This window comes from Notolepis coatsorum (genome assembly GCF_963971535.1).
Source record: "Notolepis coatsorum genome assembly, chromosome: 2".
Lineage (NCBI taxonomy): Eukaryota > Metazoa > Chordata > Actinopteri > Aulopiformes > Paralepididae > Notolepis > Notolepis coatsorum.
Window position 1 is genome coordinate 127674277 of NC_140166.1, and position 19946 is coordinate 127694222.

General features: G+C 43.7%; 1 protein-coding gene across 1 annotated transcript in view; it reads left to right on the forward strand.

The window, feature by feature from the left end:
- Positions 1–4551: 4551 nt before the first annotated feature.
- Positions 4552–19946, forward strand: part of arhgef1 (Rho guanine nucleotide exchange factor (GEF) 1) — a gene marked incomplete at its 3' end in the record, with an annotated part of 90238 nt that continues 74843 nt past the window's right edge. The window contains exons 1-4 of the mRNA XM_084308290.1: positions 4552–4572; positions 4887–4982; positions 5083–5196; positions 11871–11969. Coding sequence (XP_084164416.1) covers positions 4567–4572; positions 4887–4982; positions 5083–5196; positions 11871–11969 — 315 coding nt within the window. The 5' untranslated portion in view covers positions 4552–4566. The remainder of the gene's footprint in view (positions 4573–4886; positions 4983–5082; positions 5197–11870; positions 11970–19946) is intronic.

Below are 19946 nucleotides of genomic sequence, written 5' to 3' on the forward strand. Positions count from 1 at the left end.
CGATATCAACCGATACCGATATATGCAGGGTTCCCCCCCCAAAAAACGGAATAATTTCAGGTAATTAACCCTTTCTCTGCCACGCTTATGTACATCCTTATACCATCCTCTGCCAGCTCTATTTGTCTATGGAGAAGTTCCCCTTCTTTGCAGGGCTATAACTTTTTTAATTGTATTGCTAAATTGACATTACTATGGCCCATTCAACGTCAATTATCTATCGTTTAGGATGTAGCAACGTTCTACTTTTTCATTCACATATTCATACTAATATGTTTTTATCGTTTTCTGCAGCATTCTGCAGAACGTGATTTATAGCCCTAAATGCATTATATTGATGATCAAATTCATTCATTCATTCAATCTTTATTTATACTCGATAATACACTGAGTAATTAAACTCATTTACAGTGCCGTCGAGATGTTACATACACAAGTGTCACAGTGTGTTCATAAATATAAAGACATCAGACAATCAGAATAATTGAGAGCACATTTTAAAATACATTAAAAAAAAATAATAATAAAACATCTTTTAAAAAGAATAAAATAGCTCAAAATTAAAACAGAGGTAATAATTTAAAAACAATTACATATTGTGGTGACCTGATTGGTCATTAAGGTTCTAAACCGACCCATAGACACTAGAGTGTCTAGTTTCAGTGTTTCCTGCAGGGTATTCCATGATGTAGGGGCAAAAAAGCCAAAAGCAGATCTACCAAGTTCAGTACAAACTCTAGGCACTCTAAGTGTAAGCCAAAAACTGGATCGTGTACGACAGGGTCCAGTGGTCCATTCCAATAAAGAACTAATATAATTTGGACAATCAGTTTGATAGCGATCGGCGCCAGATAAAAAAATTCAAATGGACGTGCTTCTAGATCTAGAAGTTACTACTCATCATCTGATGTTGACCGGATGGGGGGGGGGGGTCATTTATAATTCCGTGGCCAACGTTAGATGATTCATGTAGTGTGGGTGATATGATCATCAGAGCAGTTTGTATCAAACACGGTCATAATAAACGCTGAAACTTACCCCAGTCTCCTCGGGCCGTTGGGCGATGAGCGTGGAGCAAAAAGATTGCTATTATGGGATGTTGAAATATGCTATCCATTTCCAGGTTGTATAATAGTATATACGTCCAAATCATGTTGTTTATCGAGTTATTGGTAACGGATCGCTATCCATTGTGTCGAGCTCGAGTCCCGGGAGCTATAGCGAGTGGTCGGACTGAATTTGGATGAGCACCAGTTTCCGTTTCCGGTTTTCTGTTTGGGCGATCCGCCGATCGGCCACCAGATGGCGCTCTTGAACCGTTGGAGAGTTGAGAGGAGATCAACAGTAGATCTCAAGTCTCCGCGGGAGAAATATGATTGCCATCACAGATTTTTGAAATATTGATCTCAATGACGTGTTACGGCGTCATTGGCAGATTAAGCATGGCGAGCAATGACGTGTTACGGCGTCCTTGGCGATTAAAGGGTTAACATTACATATATCTTGTCATGGAATTAACACAACATTATGCATACTTTTGACAATAAATAAAATCTGAATTTGTTCTTACTTACTTGCCTGGGTAAATAAACCCACCCCAACAACAGCCTGTTCATGCTGCTGCGGTCAGGCAAACACCTGCGAACACCAGCAACTAGGACAGAGAGACTTCGGCTCAGCTTCTTCCCCCAGGCCATCAGAGCCTTGAACACTGAACTCTCTACACACAAGCACACATGAGCACACACACAACACACACACTGTACACGCTCACACACGCTAGCAGCCACTTTAACATGAGTACACACACACTCATGCTGCACACGCTCACACTTATGGTCACTTTACAAAAGGAAAGGTCACTTTAAGAATAGTATAGTATAACTTGAGATTGTATAATATAGCATTGTATAACAGTGTACATAAAGACCCAGTGCCTCATCCGTAGCTAACAGTGTACTGCACTACCACAGGACCTAGCAGGTCCTACCATGCTCTGTAAATAACTCATGTACATATACCGATATGCCCTACTTTGATTACTTGTTTTATTGCACAATGTCGTTCTATTGGATTCTTATTATATATTACTATTGTATTATGCACATTGTTGCGGGCAAGACCCCCCGCATTTCACTGTATACTTGTATGCCGTGACAAATAAAACTCTTGACTTGACTTGACTTGATAAAGGTGAAATAAATGTAAAAAAAAAACATTTTATTTTATTTATTTTTTTTGAAAACCGATACCGATAATTTCCGATATCACATTTTAATGCCAATATCGGCCGATAATATCGGACATCCCTAATTGCAAACAATATTCCTAGAGAATATCATGCATTTTATTTTGTTTGCAATAAGTATAAAAAGTTATCCAATAAGCACATCTTGCAGAGCAATACATGAGAGTTGCAGGTTCTCAGTGGCTAATTGTACAGAGTCAGCAGCAGCACAATAGTGGCAGCTGCATAAAGATGAACTTGACAGCCAAGCTCGGACAATATAATTATAAATGATATAAATCAATTATAAATCAATCATTACCAATATAAATAAAACAAGACCTAGGATTCATCTGTGCAGGATACCTTTTGTAATAGGTAATAACTTTAGAAACCTATGCTGTATGTGTGTCTGTGTTGCGTGTGTGTGTGTACTTGTATTGCTATACTACAGGGGACACTGACCTATGTACACACTCAATGTACCAAAAACATTATGGGGACTCATTTGGGTGTCCCCATAACACAAATTAGGGTTAGGTGGTTATAGTTATTAGTTAGGGTTAGTTACAGAATGCATGTAAGTCTATGTAATGTCCCCATATCTCACATAAACAAACATGTGTGTGTCCAGGCCCTCGCAGGTCTGTGTGTTTCTCTAACCCCTCCTACGCATGTTGCTCAAACACTGGCCTTTCTCAACTCCAAGTCCACTGGATCTGGCTATGAATGAATGTATTCTCCCTCTATTTCTCTCTCGCGCTCTCGCTCCCTCTTCCTATCAACTCTCCCGCTATGAGGTTTGTCCTTGACCTCCAAAGCCTCTTTCAACTCTTAACACCACTTCCTCCTAACACTGTAGATATGCTGCGGTGTACACACACACACACACACACACACACACACACACACACACACACACACACACACACACACACACACACACACACACACACACACACACACACACACACACACACACACACACACACACACACACACACACACACACACACCACACACACACACCTTTATACTCTGACAGTCACACCACTAAGTGTGCTTTCACTTCCCTCTCTGTCACACAATTATACATTTAAATTACAAAACCTCACCACACATTCACGACTTATAAAAACACACAAACCGGTGTGCATTCCCATGCATGCACACTTTTTCCTTGCATTGCTGTACATGTATCTTTATCTTGCACAGGACAATGATGTTGACGTTGTACAGGATGTTGTACAGGACAACTGTGAATGTTGTACGCTGTCAGGGTGTGTTGCCTGTTGGTGTGTGTGTGCGTGTGTGTGCGTGTGTGTGTGTGCGTGTGTGTGTGCGTGTGTGTGTGCGTGTGCGTGTGTGTGTGTGTGTGTGTGTGTGTGTGTGTGTGTGTGTGTGTGTGTGTGTGTGTGTGTGTGTGTGTGTGTGTGTGTGTGTGTGTGTGTGTGTGTGTGTGTGTGTGTGTGTGTGTGTGTGTGTGTGTGTGTGTGTGTGTGTGTGTGTGTGTGTGTGTGTGTGTGCGCGCGCCACTATTTGGGTGTTCCTGGGTGGCGGCTCTGGGTCTGTGTGGCCTCGACAAGTCAGAACACAGGGGGCTGTGTGTTGTTGGTGTGTGTTTGGGGTGGTGGCTGAGATGAGGGGGGGGGGGGCAATAACTCACTTGTTACTCACTTCTACCCCTTCATTTCAGCCCTCACCTTTATTTCTCAGAAGCACGCGATGCTCTTCGTGGATCTCCACCTGGTGTAGGAACGGTGCAGCAGGCCCTTGGTCTGGGGTAGCAGACTGCAAATTATTAGAGCTTGAATCTTTTCTTCACAGCATGGCATCGATTAGAGAGCCGCTTCCACGTGTTATTTAACCCAGAACTAGTTTCAGAGGAACACTGTCCCAGAGGGCTCTCTCTGCAAGGCTTATTAATTTGGCTGAATGCTCCAAGAAGGCGCTCTGATCGAGATGCACATGTTTCGCAACACTGAACCGTTTCCCCTGCTGGGTTCAAATGTTTATCTCCTCGGCTGCGGAGAGTATCTCCCCGAGCTGCTCTCCCTAACAACCCAACTGTTTCAGCGGGGCCGGCCCTGCCGGAGGGAGGAGAACAGGGAGGTCTTCAGAGGGAACCCCCCCTGTCTTGATGAATTGGGTCCAAATTATTTCGTCCAAAGGCATTTTTAAATGGTTATTATGATAATCATTCTGTCGTTCCTATGTAGTTTACTGGCTTTGTGTCATGAAGCAAAACGAGACTTATGTGTCCATTCTTCTGCTTACCTGCCAGCCAAGGTCCATGTCTCTCTACCTATAGCCTAAATTCCATCACACCCACGCTGGACATGTATGTATGTACTGCCTTTTCTTGGACCATGGGGGCATAGGTAGATGTTTTCTAACCGAGCGACACGAAGCTAGTAGTCTCTCGCTCCGTAATGCTAGTTTTGGTGGTGGGAATCCTTTCTGTTTTGCTCACTGTTATTTATATATATATATATATTACACGGCGGGGGGGAGCTCAATGTGTGCTAACCAAAACCAGTTTTGTTTTTAAACCATTGCATCTGTGCAGTGGGAGTGCCGCCAGGCCAGGGCTCTCACAGAGATAGTCTCAGAGTGGTCCTAAACGTCTTGGTTCTAACCGTGTTCTTTGTCTCTGCAGCGGGGTGTGTTCGGGGCTCAGTGGTCCAACCCCTGTCACCCAGCCATGAGCATCATCGGGGCAGAGGACGAAGACTTTGAGAACGATCTGAATGATGTGAGTAGTGGACGACAAAGAGTACGATTATTATTACTACAGTAATGGTGGCTAAATGATGTTAGACCAGCTAAGTGTTCTTCTCTCTGTCTCCTCTCAGGTGGGAGACGACCAATGCACGCAGTTCACCACCATAGAGAAGGTGAAGGGACGGCCCACCCACCTGCTGGTCTTCCTGCAGCATGTCATCCTGCAGTTTGACTGTGCTCCCCTGGTGAGAACCACCACTCCCACAATGCAACTGTGTGTGTGTGCGTGTGTGTGTGCGTGTGTGTGTGTGTGTGTGTGTGTGTGTGTGTGTGTGTGTGTGTGTGTGTGTGTGTGTGTGTGTGTGTGTGTGTGTGTGTGTGTGTGTGTGTGTGTGTGTGTGTGTGTGTGTGTGTGTGTGTGTGTGTGTGTGTGTGTGTGTGTGTGTGTGTACAGGGATATTGTTTTGCTGATAGGAAGAGGCATCACATCACTGTGTATGACACACTATGTAGTATGTAGTTTATTTCGCGCTGACCAATCACACAACTGACATGTTAGAATGACGTCACGATGACACTGCCCCCTGGTGGTATGTCATTAACACACTAGCAACACATGTCTATCAGAGACATCTGTACATCTGATCGACGCATAGGCTGCTGTGTAGCTGTTGTGTCAGGAATGTGTCTTTCATTTGGTCGACGGTTTGTAGCGTATTAGTTTGCTAATGCTGCGTGAATGACAATGCAAACAGATGTGTCGTGAGAGTATGCTTCGTTGTGTGTGTGTGTGTGACTCAGCGGTGAAATAAAGCACGACTGTCTTTCCCTTTACTCTGCATGCAGACACCGTGACCTACCCAGGTACTGCTACCCCCCTCACAGGCCTCTTTACCCTTTCTCCCTGTGCCCGTCCATGTAGCTAGTAGGGTGACCAGGCCCTTTTGGTTGTACTGTCCCACCATTTGACCGAACGTCCCACATATTGAGAGGATGTCCCTCTTTTTGAAGCAAAAAAAAAACATTGGTCTCGGTGAAGACCATGTTATTCTAATACAAAAATTTACATTATCTATCTGTCCCACTTTGTCCCAACAAAATCTTACTGTTGTCCTGCTTTTGGACTTTTTGCATCTGGTCACCCTAGTAGCTAGACGTGCATCCCCTTATCAGTAGGCCTACTATACAGTATGTCTGATAATGTGGCCTCCATTGTGTATTTAGTCTATGAAAATGGGCAACTGTATTAAAGATGTCCGCCCCCATGATTCATGTCATTCAGTCCTCCTAATAAAGTGCAAAGTAGTGGTCGGCTGATATATTAGGCAGATTTGGGCTGCTTTTAAGTGATCACTGTTGGCCGATATCAAATTTTCGGATATAAGGATAGAGTGAACCTGATTGTATAATATCAAACTTGTGACTTTGATGGGAAAAAATACTGCAATATTTTATATCCAAAGGTTGGCAATATTTTTTCAGGCCAAATCTAAGCTAACTCTGTGTTTATTTAGGCTAATATTGGCAAACCTATAGGCTAATAAGTGCAAACCTAGCTGTCATCAACCAGCTACGCTACAGTAGCTAGCTAATATAGCTAACATTAGTGAACTAACAATTTTGTGTCTCATTTGTTATTATTAAATTCTGTTAATCTTATGTAAAAAAAAAAAAAAAATGTCTGCATTATATCAGCCATTGGCCGCCCTGCTCTCTAAATATCTGAATCAGACATTCAGAAAATAATATCAAAACTCTACCACTTAACCACTCAGGGGTCGGCAACCTGGCCCAAGAAAAGAAAAGAAAAAACAAATTACTTTTATTTTTATTTTTTTATTTTTTTATTTCATTTTGGAGATCGGTGTCATACTGTGACACTGAAATGAAAAAATCATCAACTAAAATATTTAGTCAACAAAAATATTTCATCAACTAAAATATACAGTACGTCACACCCCGTGCCTCTCCCTGCCGTCTGCAAGTGGCTAATCTTGAGTTTCCGACCCCCCAGTAAGCTAACCATGGATAAATCCAAAAAAAGGAATGTCTGAGGAAAATAGAGGGTTTAATTCAGCGTGGATAGATTAATTTGCTTTCACGACTAACGATGCAGGCTTACTTGTATGCCTGATATGTGCTGCGAAATTTGCGAACAACGAAAAATTTACTTTTTATTTGATAGATTTTCCACAAATAAGGGAAGGACTCTAATAGAGCTGCATAGTTCAGGGTTTTATTTCAAAGTAGGTCTACAGATGCCAGTGTTTTTTCTCCTTTTCTGTGTTTTATTTCAAACTAGGTCTACACATGGTAGTCTTTTTTCAAAGTGGACTACTTTTTATTTTATAAATGTTTCACAAATAAGGGAAGGACTCAAATATACCTGAATAGTTCAGGGTTTTATTTCAAAGTCGGTCTACAGACACCAGTGTTTTGTCTCCTCGTCTGTGTTTTTATTTAAAACTAGGTCTACACAGCCAGTATTTTTTCTCCTCTTCATAAGAGTCTGAGGTTTCCCTTTGTTATAACAGGTAAAAACAGCAATAAAAAGTCAAAACATTTCTTTTTGTTGCTTTATAATTCCATTAATGCAACAAACTGTGTGCTATAAGTATAAAGTATAATAAATTGCAAATTACTTTGGGTATGCAATTGTCAGGCGTTTAATACTAAATGTGGGGTATGCTTGGGGATATATAAAACGTTATACACTGTTATATTCATTTTAACTCTTTCAGTGCCACGCCTGGTTTTCCATTTTACCGCTTGAATGCCACCATCCGCGCCAATGTTAACGTTAATATCGCCTAATCTATGTTTTAGATTATGGCTATGTGTCTAATCTGCCCATCGCATTATCAAAGACTATTTTCCAGGCAGTGCTGTGAAGGCAGATTGTTTTTTTATCGCGTCGTTGCCGTTTCAGAGCAGTTAGAAAAGCCCCCGTTTTGATATAAAAAACAGCTCATTCTGGAGCATTCTATGAAAATCGTCTTTTAGTAGAATATTCCACAACGTTGATATTCGTCAGCCTTTTTATGAATCGTTTTCAAATAAACGCTAGATGATCAATATTATACGTGCACGCACGCACATTACGGCCGCGCGCGGATAATCGCCTCGTTGATTTCCTCTCGGAGTTTTACATTGAAACCGAAAGAAGACATTTCACAAAACAGCTTATAACTTCATCAAACTTACTCTGATTATCCTACCACTGATAACATAGAGTCCTTACCTGACATCAGATGGTATCCAACTGGTATATTCCAATTCCTGATCACCATTCGAAAAAATCGATACGTGTATGGATCCAACGCGACACAGTGGATCTCCATGATCCGCGGGGATCTGAGGCTCCAGAATGAACTCTAGTAACCCCGGCTGGATCAGTGAACTGGAAAATGTGGAGTACCGGATTTTTTTCCCCATTCATTTTCATTGAGTCCATTCCAAAATCACTTATGTCATCTGGGAGACGACAGGGGGCGCTTTTTTCCACAGTGATCACCGGCGCAGCTCGGCAATACTCGGGTAGGCTCGGGTGATGCAATAATTTTTCAGATCGCAAAAAAATAAAAATAAAAATCCGAGAAATCTCGTGAGTGGCTAGCAACTACCTATAAAAAAACACGAGAAATCTCGTGAGTGGCACTGAAAGAGTTAAGGGTAAATAGGTTGTGCGGCTCCCTGAGCATTTAATTTTGTGGGAGGGGGGGAAAGTGGCTCTTTTGATAGTAAAGGTTGCTGACCCCTGCATTAGTGCAAAGCATCTAACATCCACTTTTGTTGTTGGCTGGCGTTAGCACTAACATAACAACCAAATATAAGCCTTGCATCTAACACTAGCCTATTAGCCTATTCAAAGATGGTCATATTTGGGAGATGACATTTGGTACAATTTGGTAGCTGTCATAGCGCTAATGTTTTGTAGCTCCTGGTAGTGCTAACGCTAGCTAGCAGACATCTTTAAAGGAAAAAGCCGGTGTAATTTTTTTTTCTTAGTGTCAACATAACCTACGAAAAGAATAAAAGCCAACAATTTATTTATTCTACTTACTTCTAAGTATGTTCCGTCCAGCCAACACCAGATTATAGCTCATATCCAGAAGTCCCAGAACTCCATTGTTTTCCAAAACCCATTCAAACAAGTCACAGAGCCGTATTCATCACTACAATGAATGTGAGCATAGGTTTTCCTAGAATTATTGCATTAAATGACGGTGATCGCCTCAAGTCTGCCTTAAAACTGGAACTACTTCAGAAGCAATCCACTTCATAAATTAGTTCTGGGGAAAATTACAATGGTTATGTTCATTGCAGTGATAAATTATACTGACCAAAACAAAGTAGCCTGTGACTTGTTTTTTAGTGTTTTTTTTTTTTAACAATGGGATTCTGTGACTTCTGGGTATGAGTTATAATCTGGTGTTGGCTGGATGGACTGTACTTGTAAGTAGAAGAAATGCATTGTAGGTTTTGTCTTTTCGTAGGCTATGTTGACACAAATGTATTACACCGGCCTTATCCTATAATACAGTTGCCCATTCTGTATGCTTTTATAAAAAGATCTCCATTGTCAAGATCATGGTAAAATCAATAGCCCTTTGCCCTCTATGCTATCCTTTTATTTATGTATTTACTTTTTATTCTGGTGTGCATTGAGTATCCGATCCAGCTATCTAAAGTCACCAATAAGATTAAGATAATATGTTCCTTTATGAATCCCCTTGGGGACATTTAAGAGGTCATAGCAGCACAGGTGAGGGGGAGGGGAGGCAAGGCACAGGCAGGGTAATAGAAATGACAATAAAGGTGAGATGCATGTATTTCAGCACATGGTCTCTATTTTATGTTTAGGGTTAGGTGTGACATCAAGCCAGAGCAGATTTAGGATGCTGTCGTCACAGGGCCTCTTTCCTTTGTGTGTCTGAGGATGGCAGACGGCACGCAAAACATCCTCGGAGATCCATGCTTTAACTCATTGACCGCCGGGGATTAGCCTCATCCTGTAGTAGCTACCGCCACCGCTGTAAACGATGGGAGTCGCTCGTCTTGTTTGCAGGGCTATAACTATTTAAATATTATAGCTATGGATGCAATACTATGGCCCATTTGACATCGAGTATCTATCGTAAAAAAAATAATAAAAGGAACCTTTTTTCCCACCATACATTCCTGTTTTATACCGTGGTGAATATAAGTATGGTTTTAGAGCGGTTTAGGGTAATTCCTGGGAGGCTAGTAATAAGCCGCGACGCATATTATACTTAATCCATTGGCATTTCGTCCCTATACATGCTACAATTAAAAATTCAAATGCATATGATTAGGGATGCCCCGATCACGTTTTTTGCCACCGATCACCGATCGTCGTGAGCCATATCGGCCGATACCGATCCGATCGTTTTTGATAAAAAAATATTAAAAAAATTAATATTTTTTTATTTTTATTTTTTTATAAAATATATATATTATATAATTAGACTTGTACTTGTATTATCTGTACCCTCTACTAGACTTGCTGGAGCGTTTGTTGATGTCAGGAGCTATCGGTAGCTGGCCGGCTAGATACCGTTCGGTTAGACAATGCCTCATCATGTATTGGACTGGAAGTGAATGGTTGACTGGGTCATTTTGTAACGGTAGCTAACGTTAGCTAAGGGAGACGCCGTCCTCCCGTCCCACTACTAGACTAGACTAGACCCGTGTTTACATGCGTGCGGGAGGGGCTGGAGGGAGGAGCAGATGCCGCACCACTGTGTGGGAGTGAGTGCAGCTCCCGGTGTCTGAGACAGAACTCAGCGAGTGAGATCGGTTTTGACGATCGGCGAAAATAAAGCATTATCACCGATCGCATATTTATACTGATTATCGGCCGATAACGATCGGTGGCCGATCGATCGGGGCATCCCTACATATGATCAGTATATTATGTTCCATCATGCATGCATGAAAAGGGGGGGGGGGGTCGTTTCTGATTAATTGATTATCAATAACGGCATTCGTTAGTACAACAACATATGCTGATCAGGGCGATGGCTATGAAAACAATGCACAACCAAGCTGAAATTGACGTTAAATTGCTCTTACCTGTGGCCGATGAGATTCCAAAAAGAATATTCCAATTATTTGATTGCCATCTGCTAGATCGTATGTCCATTTGGGCCGCGACATAACCCCCCACAGCATAATGAATCGGGCGTCCCGAAAGCGATTTAATGCGATCGGGTAGACCCCTCGGTCCAGGCCACTCGAAAACTCCGCCCGGATGAATTTCAATGATACACAGTCATACACAGAGTCACAAAGGAAGTGCATACCACCAGGCGGCGGTATTGGACCTTTGCGATCTCAGACACATTGCCTATGGTACCACAGCCTTCCTGGATGATTTATGAATGGAAATAGCGAATAAAAGAAATAACGATAATTAATTAATATTAAAGATTCTGTGAATCCAATGGCATAGTGGCCAAATGGCTGTTGAAACCTAAGCACACTTTATATTTATTGGTAAAGAATTTGCACTACAACCCATACCTCATTACACCTTACTGTAAACTGTACCTAAATTGTACCGCATCCCACTTCTGCTTTGCACTGTATAGTATATTGTATGGTAACTCAGTTACTTCTACTCTACATTGAGCATTGTATATATGTATATACTGAACACTTTTGTCTACGTACTTGACTTCTATCTTATACTTGCTATACTTATTTTATACTTATCTATTTTTGTCTAGCACAGTCTCTGGAGCGTAACAGAAAGAAGCATTTTGTATAAAAGTATTCTGTACTTCTGTATGACAACTAATAAAGAAACTTGAAAATAGTGCCCATACTTTCATTTTCTTTTCCCATAATCATCCGTCTCTCTTTTATTTAACATTTTTTGTCATCCCTTTCTCAGCTGTGTTACCTCCACGCTGATCTCTTCAAGAACCTCGGTACCAAAGAGACCAAGAAGCAATTTGTGGAGTTCTACAACAACTTCTTGGACAAGGGTGCAGTAAGTACAGTAGTCGGCTACATTACAAAGTGAGGGAGGGAGTACAGTAGTAGACGAGTGAGTGAGTGAGTACAGTACAGTACAGTAGTACTCATCCTGAGTGTGGCAGAGTGGTTAGCACTGTTGCCTCACAGCAAGAAGGTCCTTTCTGTTTGGAGTTTGCAGGTTATCCCTGTATTTACATGGGTTTCATCCAACACCAGAAGACATGCATGCTAGGTATATCCTGCCATTGCCCGTGACAAAGGTACTGGCGTTACAACTGGAGTTGGTCCCTTGACCAAGGTACTGGCATCACAACTGGAGTTGGTCCCTTGACAAAGGTACTGGCGTTACAACTGGAGTTGGTCCCTTGACCAAGGTACTGTCATTACATCTGGAGTTGGTCTCTTGACCAAGGTACTGACATTACAACTGGAGTTTGTCCCTTGACCAAGGTACTGGCGTTACAACTGGAGTTGGTCCCTTGAACAAGGTACTGGCGTTACAACTGGAGTTTGTCCCTTGACCAAGGTACTGGCGTTACAACTGGAGTTGGTCCCTTGAACAAGGTACTGGCATTACAACTATAGTTGGTCCCTTAACCAAGGTACTGGCATTACAACTGTAGTTGGTCCCTTGACCAAGGTACTGGCATTACAACTGGAGTTGGTCCCTTGACAAGGTACTGGCATTACAACTGGAGTTGGTCCCTTGACCAAGGTACTGGCATTACAACTGTAGTTGGTCCCTTGACCAAAGGTACTGGCATTACAACTGGAGTTGGTCCCTTGACCAAGGTACTGGCATTACACCTGGAGTTGGTCTCTTGATCAAGGTACTGGCATTACAACTGGAGTTGGTCTCTTGACCAAGGTACTGGCATCACAACTGTAGTTGGTCCCTTGAACAAGGTACTGGCATTACAACTGGAGTTGGTCCCTTGACCAAGGTACTGGCATTACAACTGGAGTTGGTCCCTTGACCAAGGTACTGGCATTACAACTGTAGTTGGTCCCTTGACCAAGGTACTGGCATTACAACTGGAGTTGGTCCCTTGACCAAGGTACTGGCATTACAACTGGAGTTGGTCTCTTGAACAAGGTACTGGCATTACAACTGGAGTTGGTCCCTTGACCAAGGTACTGGCATTACAGCTGGAGTTGGTCCCTTGACCAAGGTACTGGCATTACAACTGGAGTTGGTCCCTTGACCAAGGTACTGGCATCACAACTGGAGTTGGTCCCTTGACCAAGGTACTGGCATTACAACTGGAGTTGGTCCCTTGACCAAGGTACTGGCATTACAACTGGAGTTGGTCCCTTGAACAAGGTACTGGCATTACAACTGGAGTTGGTCCCTTGAACAAGGTACTGGCATTACAACTGGAGTTGGTCTCTTGACCAAGGTACTGGCATTACAACTGGAGTTGGTCCCTTGAACAAGGTACTGGCATTACAACTGGAGTTGGTCTCTTGACCAAGGTACTGGCATTACAACTGGAGTTGGTCCCTTGACCAAGGTACTGGCATTACAACTGGAGTTGGTCCCTTGAACAAGGTACTGGCATTACAACTGGAGTTGGTCCCTTGAACAAGGTACTGGCATTACAACTGGAGTTGGTCCCTTGAACAAGGTACTGGCATTACAACTGGAGTTGGTCCCTTGACCAAGGTACTGGCATTACAACTGGAGTTGGTCCCTTGACCAAGGTACTGGCATTACAACTGGAGTTGGTCCCTTGAACAAGGTACTGGCATTACAACTGGAGTTGGTCCCTTGACCAAGGTACTGGCATTACAACTGGAGTTGGTCCCTTGACCAAGGTACTGGCATTACAACTGGAGTTGGTCCCTTGACCAAGGTACTGGCATTACAACTGGAGTTGGTCCCTGGCTGTCCCACTGCTCCTAAATAGGACAAATTCCCCCTTTGGGGATTAATAAAGGTACAACTTAACTTGACTTCGTAGACTACACTACAGAGGGAGGGAGTACAGTAGTAGACTACACTACAGAGGGAGGGAGGGAGTACAGTAGTAGACTGCACTACAGAGGGAGGGAGTACAGTAGTAGACTACACTACAGAGGGAGGGAGTACAGTAGTAGACTACACTACAGAGGGAGGGAGTACAGTAGTAGACTACACTACAGAGGGAGGGAGTACAGTAGTAGACTACACTACAGAGGGAGGGAGGGAGTACAGTAGTAGACTACACTACAGAGGGAGGGAGGGAGTACAGTAGTAGACTACACTACAGAGGGAGGGAGTACAGTAGTAGACTACACTACAGAGGGAGGGAGGGAGTACAGTAGTAGACTACACTACAGAGGGAGGGAGTACAGTAGTAGACTACACTACAGAGGGAGGGAGTACAGTAGTAGACTACACTACAGAGGGAGGGAGGGAGTACAGTAGTAGACTACACTACAGAGGGAGGGAGTACAGTAGTAGACTACACTACAGAGGGAGGGAGTACAGTAGTAGACTACACTACAGAGGGAGGGAGGGAGTACAGTAGTAGACTACACTACAGAGGGAGGGAGTACAGTAGTAGACTACACTACAGAGGGAGGGAGTACAGTAGTAGACTACACTACAGAGGGAGGGAGGGAGTACAGTAGTAGACTACACTACAGAGGGAGGGAGTACAGTAGTAGACTACACTACAGAGGGAGGGAGGGAGTACAGTAGTAGACTACACTACAGAGGGAGGGAGTACAGTAGTAGACTACACTACAGAGGGAGGGAGTACAGTAGTAGACTACACTACAGAGGGAGGGAGGGAGTACAGTAGTAGACTACACTACAGAGGGAGGGAGTACAGTAGTAGACTACACTACAGAGGGAGGGAGTACAGTAGTAGACTACACTACAGAGGGAGGGAGTACAGTAGTAGACTACACTACAGAGGGAGGGAGTACAGTAGTAGACTACACTACAGAGGGAGGGAGTACAGTAGTAGACTACACTACAGAGGGAGGGAGTACAGTAGTAGACTACACTACAGAGGGAGGGAGTACAGTAGTAGACTACACTACAGAGGGAGGGAGTACAGTAGTAGACTACACTACAGAGGGAGGGAGTACAGTAGTAGACTACACTACAGAGGGAGGGAGTACAGTAGTAGACTACACTACAGAGGGAGGGAGGGAGTACAGTAGTAGACTACACTACAGAGGGAGGGAGTACAGTAGTAGACTACACTACAGAGGGAGGGAGTACAGTAGTAGACTACACTACAGAGGGAGGGAGTACAGTAGTAGACTACACTACAGAGGGAGGGAGGGAGTACAGTAGTAGACTACACTACAGAGGGAGGGAGTACAGTAGTAGACTACACTACAGAGGGAGGGAGTACAGTAGTAGACTACACTACAGAGGGAGGGAGGGAGTACAGTAGTAGACTACACTACAGAGGGAGGGAGTACAGTAGTAGACTACACTACAGAGGGAGGGAGTACAGTAGTAGACTACACTACAGAGGGAGGGAGTACAGTAGTAGACTACACTACAGAGGGAGGGAGTACAGTAGTAGACTACACTACAGAGGGAGGGAGGGAGTACAGTAGTAGACTACACTACAGAGGGAGGGAGTACAGTAGTAGACTACACTACAGAGGGAGGGAGTACAGTAGTAGACTACACTACAGAGGGAGGGAGTACAGTAGTAGACTACACTACAGAGGGAGGGAGGGAGTACAGTAGTAGACTACACTACAGAGGGAGGGAGTACAGTAGTAGACTACACTACAGAGGGAGGGAGTACAGTAGTAGACTACACTACAGAGGGAGGGAGTACAGTAGTAGACTACAGAGGGAGGGAGTACAGTAGTAGACTACACTACAGAGGGAGGGAGTACAGTAGTAGACTACACTACAGAGGGAGGGAGGGAGTACAGTAGTAGACTACACTACAGAGGGAGGGAGGGAGTACAGTAGTAGACTACACTACAGAGGGAGGGAGGGAGTACAGTAGTAGACTACACTACAGAGGGAGGGAGTACAGTAGTAGACTACACTACAGAGGGAGGGAGTACAGTAGTAGACTACACTACAGAGGGAGGGAGTACAGTAGTAGACTACACTACAGAGGGAGGGAGGGAGTACAGTAGTAGACTACACTACAGAGGGAGGGAGGGAGTACAGTAGTAGACTACACTACAGAGGGAGGGAGTACAGTAGTAGACTACACTACAGAGGGAGGGAGTACAGTAGTAGACTACACTACAGAGGGAGGGAGTACAGTAGTAGACTACACTACAGAGGGAGGGAGTACAGTAGTAGACTACACTACAGAGGGAGGGAGGGAGTACAGTAGTAGACTACACTACAGAGGGAGGGAGTACAGTAGTAGACTACACTACAGAGGGAGGGAGGGAGTACAGTAGTAGACTACACTACAGAGGGAGGGAGTACAGTAGTAGACTACACTACAGAGGGAGGGAGTACAGTAGTAGACTACACTACAGAGGGAGGGAGGGAGTACAGTAGTAGACTACACTACAGAGGGAGGGAGTACAGTAGTAGACTACACTACAGAGGGAGGGAGGGAGTACAGTAGTAGACTACACTACAGAGGGAGGGAGTACAGTAGTAGACTACACTACAGAGGGAGGGAGTACAGTAGTAGACTACACTACAGAGGGAGGGAGGGAGTACAGTAGTAGACTACACTACAGAGGGAGTACAGTAGTAGACTACACTACAGAGGGAGGGAGTACAGTAGTAGACTACACTACAGAGGGAGGGAGTACAGTAGTAGACTACACTACAGAGGGAGGGAGTACAGTAGTAGACTACACTACAGAGGGAGGGAGTACAGTAGTAGACTACACTACAGAGGGAGGGAGTACAGTAGTAGACTACACTACAGAGGGAGGGAGTACAGTAGTAGACTACACTACAGAGGGAGGGAGGGAGTACAGTAGTAGACTACACTACAGAGGGAGGGAGGGAGTACAGTAGTAGACTACACTACAGAGGGAGGGAGTACAGTAGTAGACTACACTACAGAGGGAGGGAGGGAGTACAGTAGTAGACTACACTACAGAGGGAGGGAGTACAGTAGTAGACTACACTACAGAGGGAGGGAGGGAGTACAGTAGTAGACTACACTACAGAGGGAGGGAGGGAGTACAGTAGTAGACTACACTACAGAGGGAGGGAGGGAGTACAGTAGTAGACTACACTACAGAGGGAGGGAGTACAGTAGTAGACTACACTACAGAGGGAGTACAGTAGTAGACTACACTACAGAGGGAGGGAGGGAGTACAGTAGTAGACTACACTACAGAGGGAGGGAGGGAGTACAGTAGTAGACTACACTACAGAGGGAGGGAGGGAGTACAGTAGTAGACTACACTACAGAGGGAGGGAGGGAGTACAGGAGTACAGTAGTAGACTACACTACAGAGGGAGTACAGTAGTAGACTACACTACAGAGGGAGTACAGTAGTAGACTACACTACAGAGGGAGGGAGGGAGGGAGTACAGTAGTAGACTACACTACAGAGGGAGGGAGTACAGTAGTAGACTACACTACAGAGGGAGGGAGTACAGTAGTAGACTACACTACAGAGGGAGGGAGGGAGTACAGTAGTAGACTACACTACAGAGGGAGGGAGTACAGTAGTAGACTACACTACAGAGGGAGGGAGTACAGTAGTAGACTACACTACAGAGGGAGGGAGTACAGTAGTAGACTACACTACAGAGGGAGGGAGTACAGTAGTAGACTACACTACAGAGGGAGGGAGTACAGTAGTAGACTACACTACAGAGGGAGTACAGTAGTAGACTACACTACAGAGGGAGTACAGTAGTAGACTACACTACAGAGGGAGTACAGTAGTAGACTACACTACAGAGGGAGGGAGGGAGTACAGTAGTAGACTACACTACAGAGGGAGTACAGTAGTAGACTACACTACAGGGTAGTGCTGCACGGTTCATTTAATCACAATTGCAATTGCAATGTCAGCCTGTGCAATTACAATTATATAACCGCAGAAAAGTCTGAGATTTGTGAATTAGTTAAATAAATGTATGTGTGTGTGCGTGTATATGCTGAATGCAAGCGACACTTCGCATTAAATGTCCAAATCCGTCATTCTCTTTTAGTGGAAACATACTCAACCTCCATCTCACAATAGGTGGGTTAAGGAGTTGCTATAGTCTATCACACACACACACACACACACACACACACACACACCACACACCACACACCACACACACACACACCACACACCACACACACACACACACACACACCACACACCACACACCACACACCACACACACACACACACACACACCACACACCACACACCACACACACACACACACACACCCACACACCACACACCACACACACACACACACACACACACACACACCTTCTTGTAACTGATCCCCCCCCCCCACCTGCATTTGTGCCAGGCAGACACTCTGACCTGACTGCTGCTAACTCTGACCTCACTAAAGACACCTTTTATTTACTGCTGCTCCACTGTCACCGCCATTTATATTCTAAACACTGAATCGGAACGTGCAATGTTACTCACTGTGCCTTGTATATATTATATTGATCTATTTTTACCTTATTTTTTAGCACTTGCTTGTATTTAAATATGTTTAGATTGCCATTGTCTGTTTAACTGTGCACATGACAATAAACAATCTTGAATCTTGAATCTTGAAAAGCTCAGATTCTCCCTCAAGGGCTCCCTGAATTCCTAAGAGAAGACTTGGAGACCCCATCCAAATCATATAGAATCTCTGACATCCTTGCCTGGTTGCGACGACTGAGCCTTTCTCAAAAAAAGAAAAATGGAAGATCTCTCTCAACTGCACTATGAAACTTTTGTACCTGCACAACTCTTCCAATAAAGAAAGTAAAAAAATATATAAAAGAATGGTCAAATCCAAGCCGCTAAAGCTCTGCATATATGCGTGTTGTACGCATTACATTTACACACACAACTTATAATGCTGAGGGCCGCAAACTGGTTATGAAAAGTAATCACACCTACTTACTGGTCACAGGAGTCTTCAGTAACGTTTAAATGGTAATCCATTTAGTAAAAAAAAAAAAATTGAAACGACATCTTTGTTTGCAGACGGCTCCTTCTTATCAACACTGCTAACGTTATCAAGCAAAGCGTGTGTAGCGTGATTTATAATAAATTGTGTTCCACAGGAAAGACCATTCCTCTTGTCATTCGATTAGTTGAGAGATGGGAATGGAGAGAGAGCGAGAGAGAGAGCACATGTTGATACACAGCCTGGTTGATACATTTACACAGCCTGGTTGATACATTGTGTGTACGCAGTAGGGATGGGCGTGAGTAATCGATTAATCTATTTCTCGTAGCTGTGAGAAAAATCGATCTTAAATTATTAATAATTTTTATGATTTTTTTTCTTTTTTTTTTTTACATATTTGTTTCACATGTGTAAGATTATAACGGTTTGTTGGTTTCGTTAAACATATACGTGAATGAACAAAATTAAGTTAAAAAAAAAATATTAAAATTCTTAATTTTTTAGTTTTTTTTGTTTCTTTCCCCCTTTACGAGTAATACACGATCACTCGAGTATAACATGCGATCAATCGATCTGGATTTGTCTTAAAAATTGCATTTCATGGCAATCACACAGACCATCGTTCACACCAAACTCTGTGTGTTCCGTCCTATGTATTTGAACACACCTGACGACCTGAGCTATTCTTATGCCAAGACAAGTAGCCAGTTGGGTACTTGACGCGTGCACACAAAAATGCGACTCGCCCCTCTGGCTACTTGTCTTTGCATAACAATAGCTCAGGTGGTCAGAGACCTGAGCTCGGAGAGGGAACAAGCAGCCGTTTTCCGCGTGGTCCTAGTGCCACGGTGCGTCGCGTCTAGGGATGTCCCGATCGCATTGTTTTGCTCCCGATCATGTGATTTTGAGTATCTGCCGATACCGATTTTTCCCAATCCGATCTTTTGG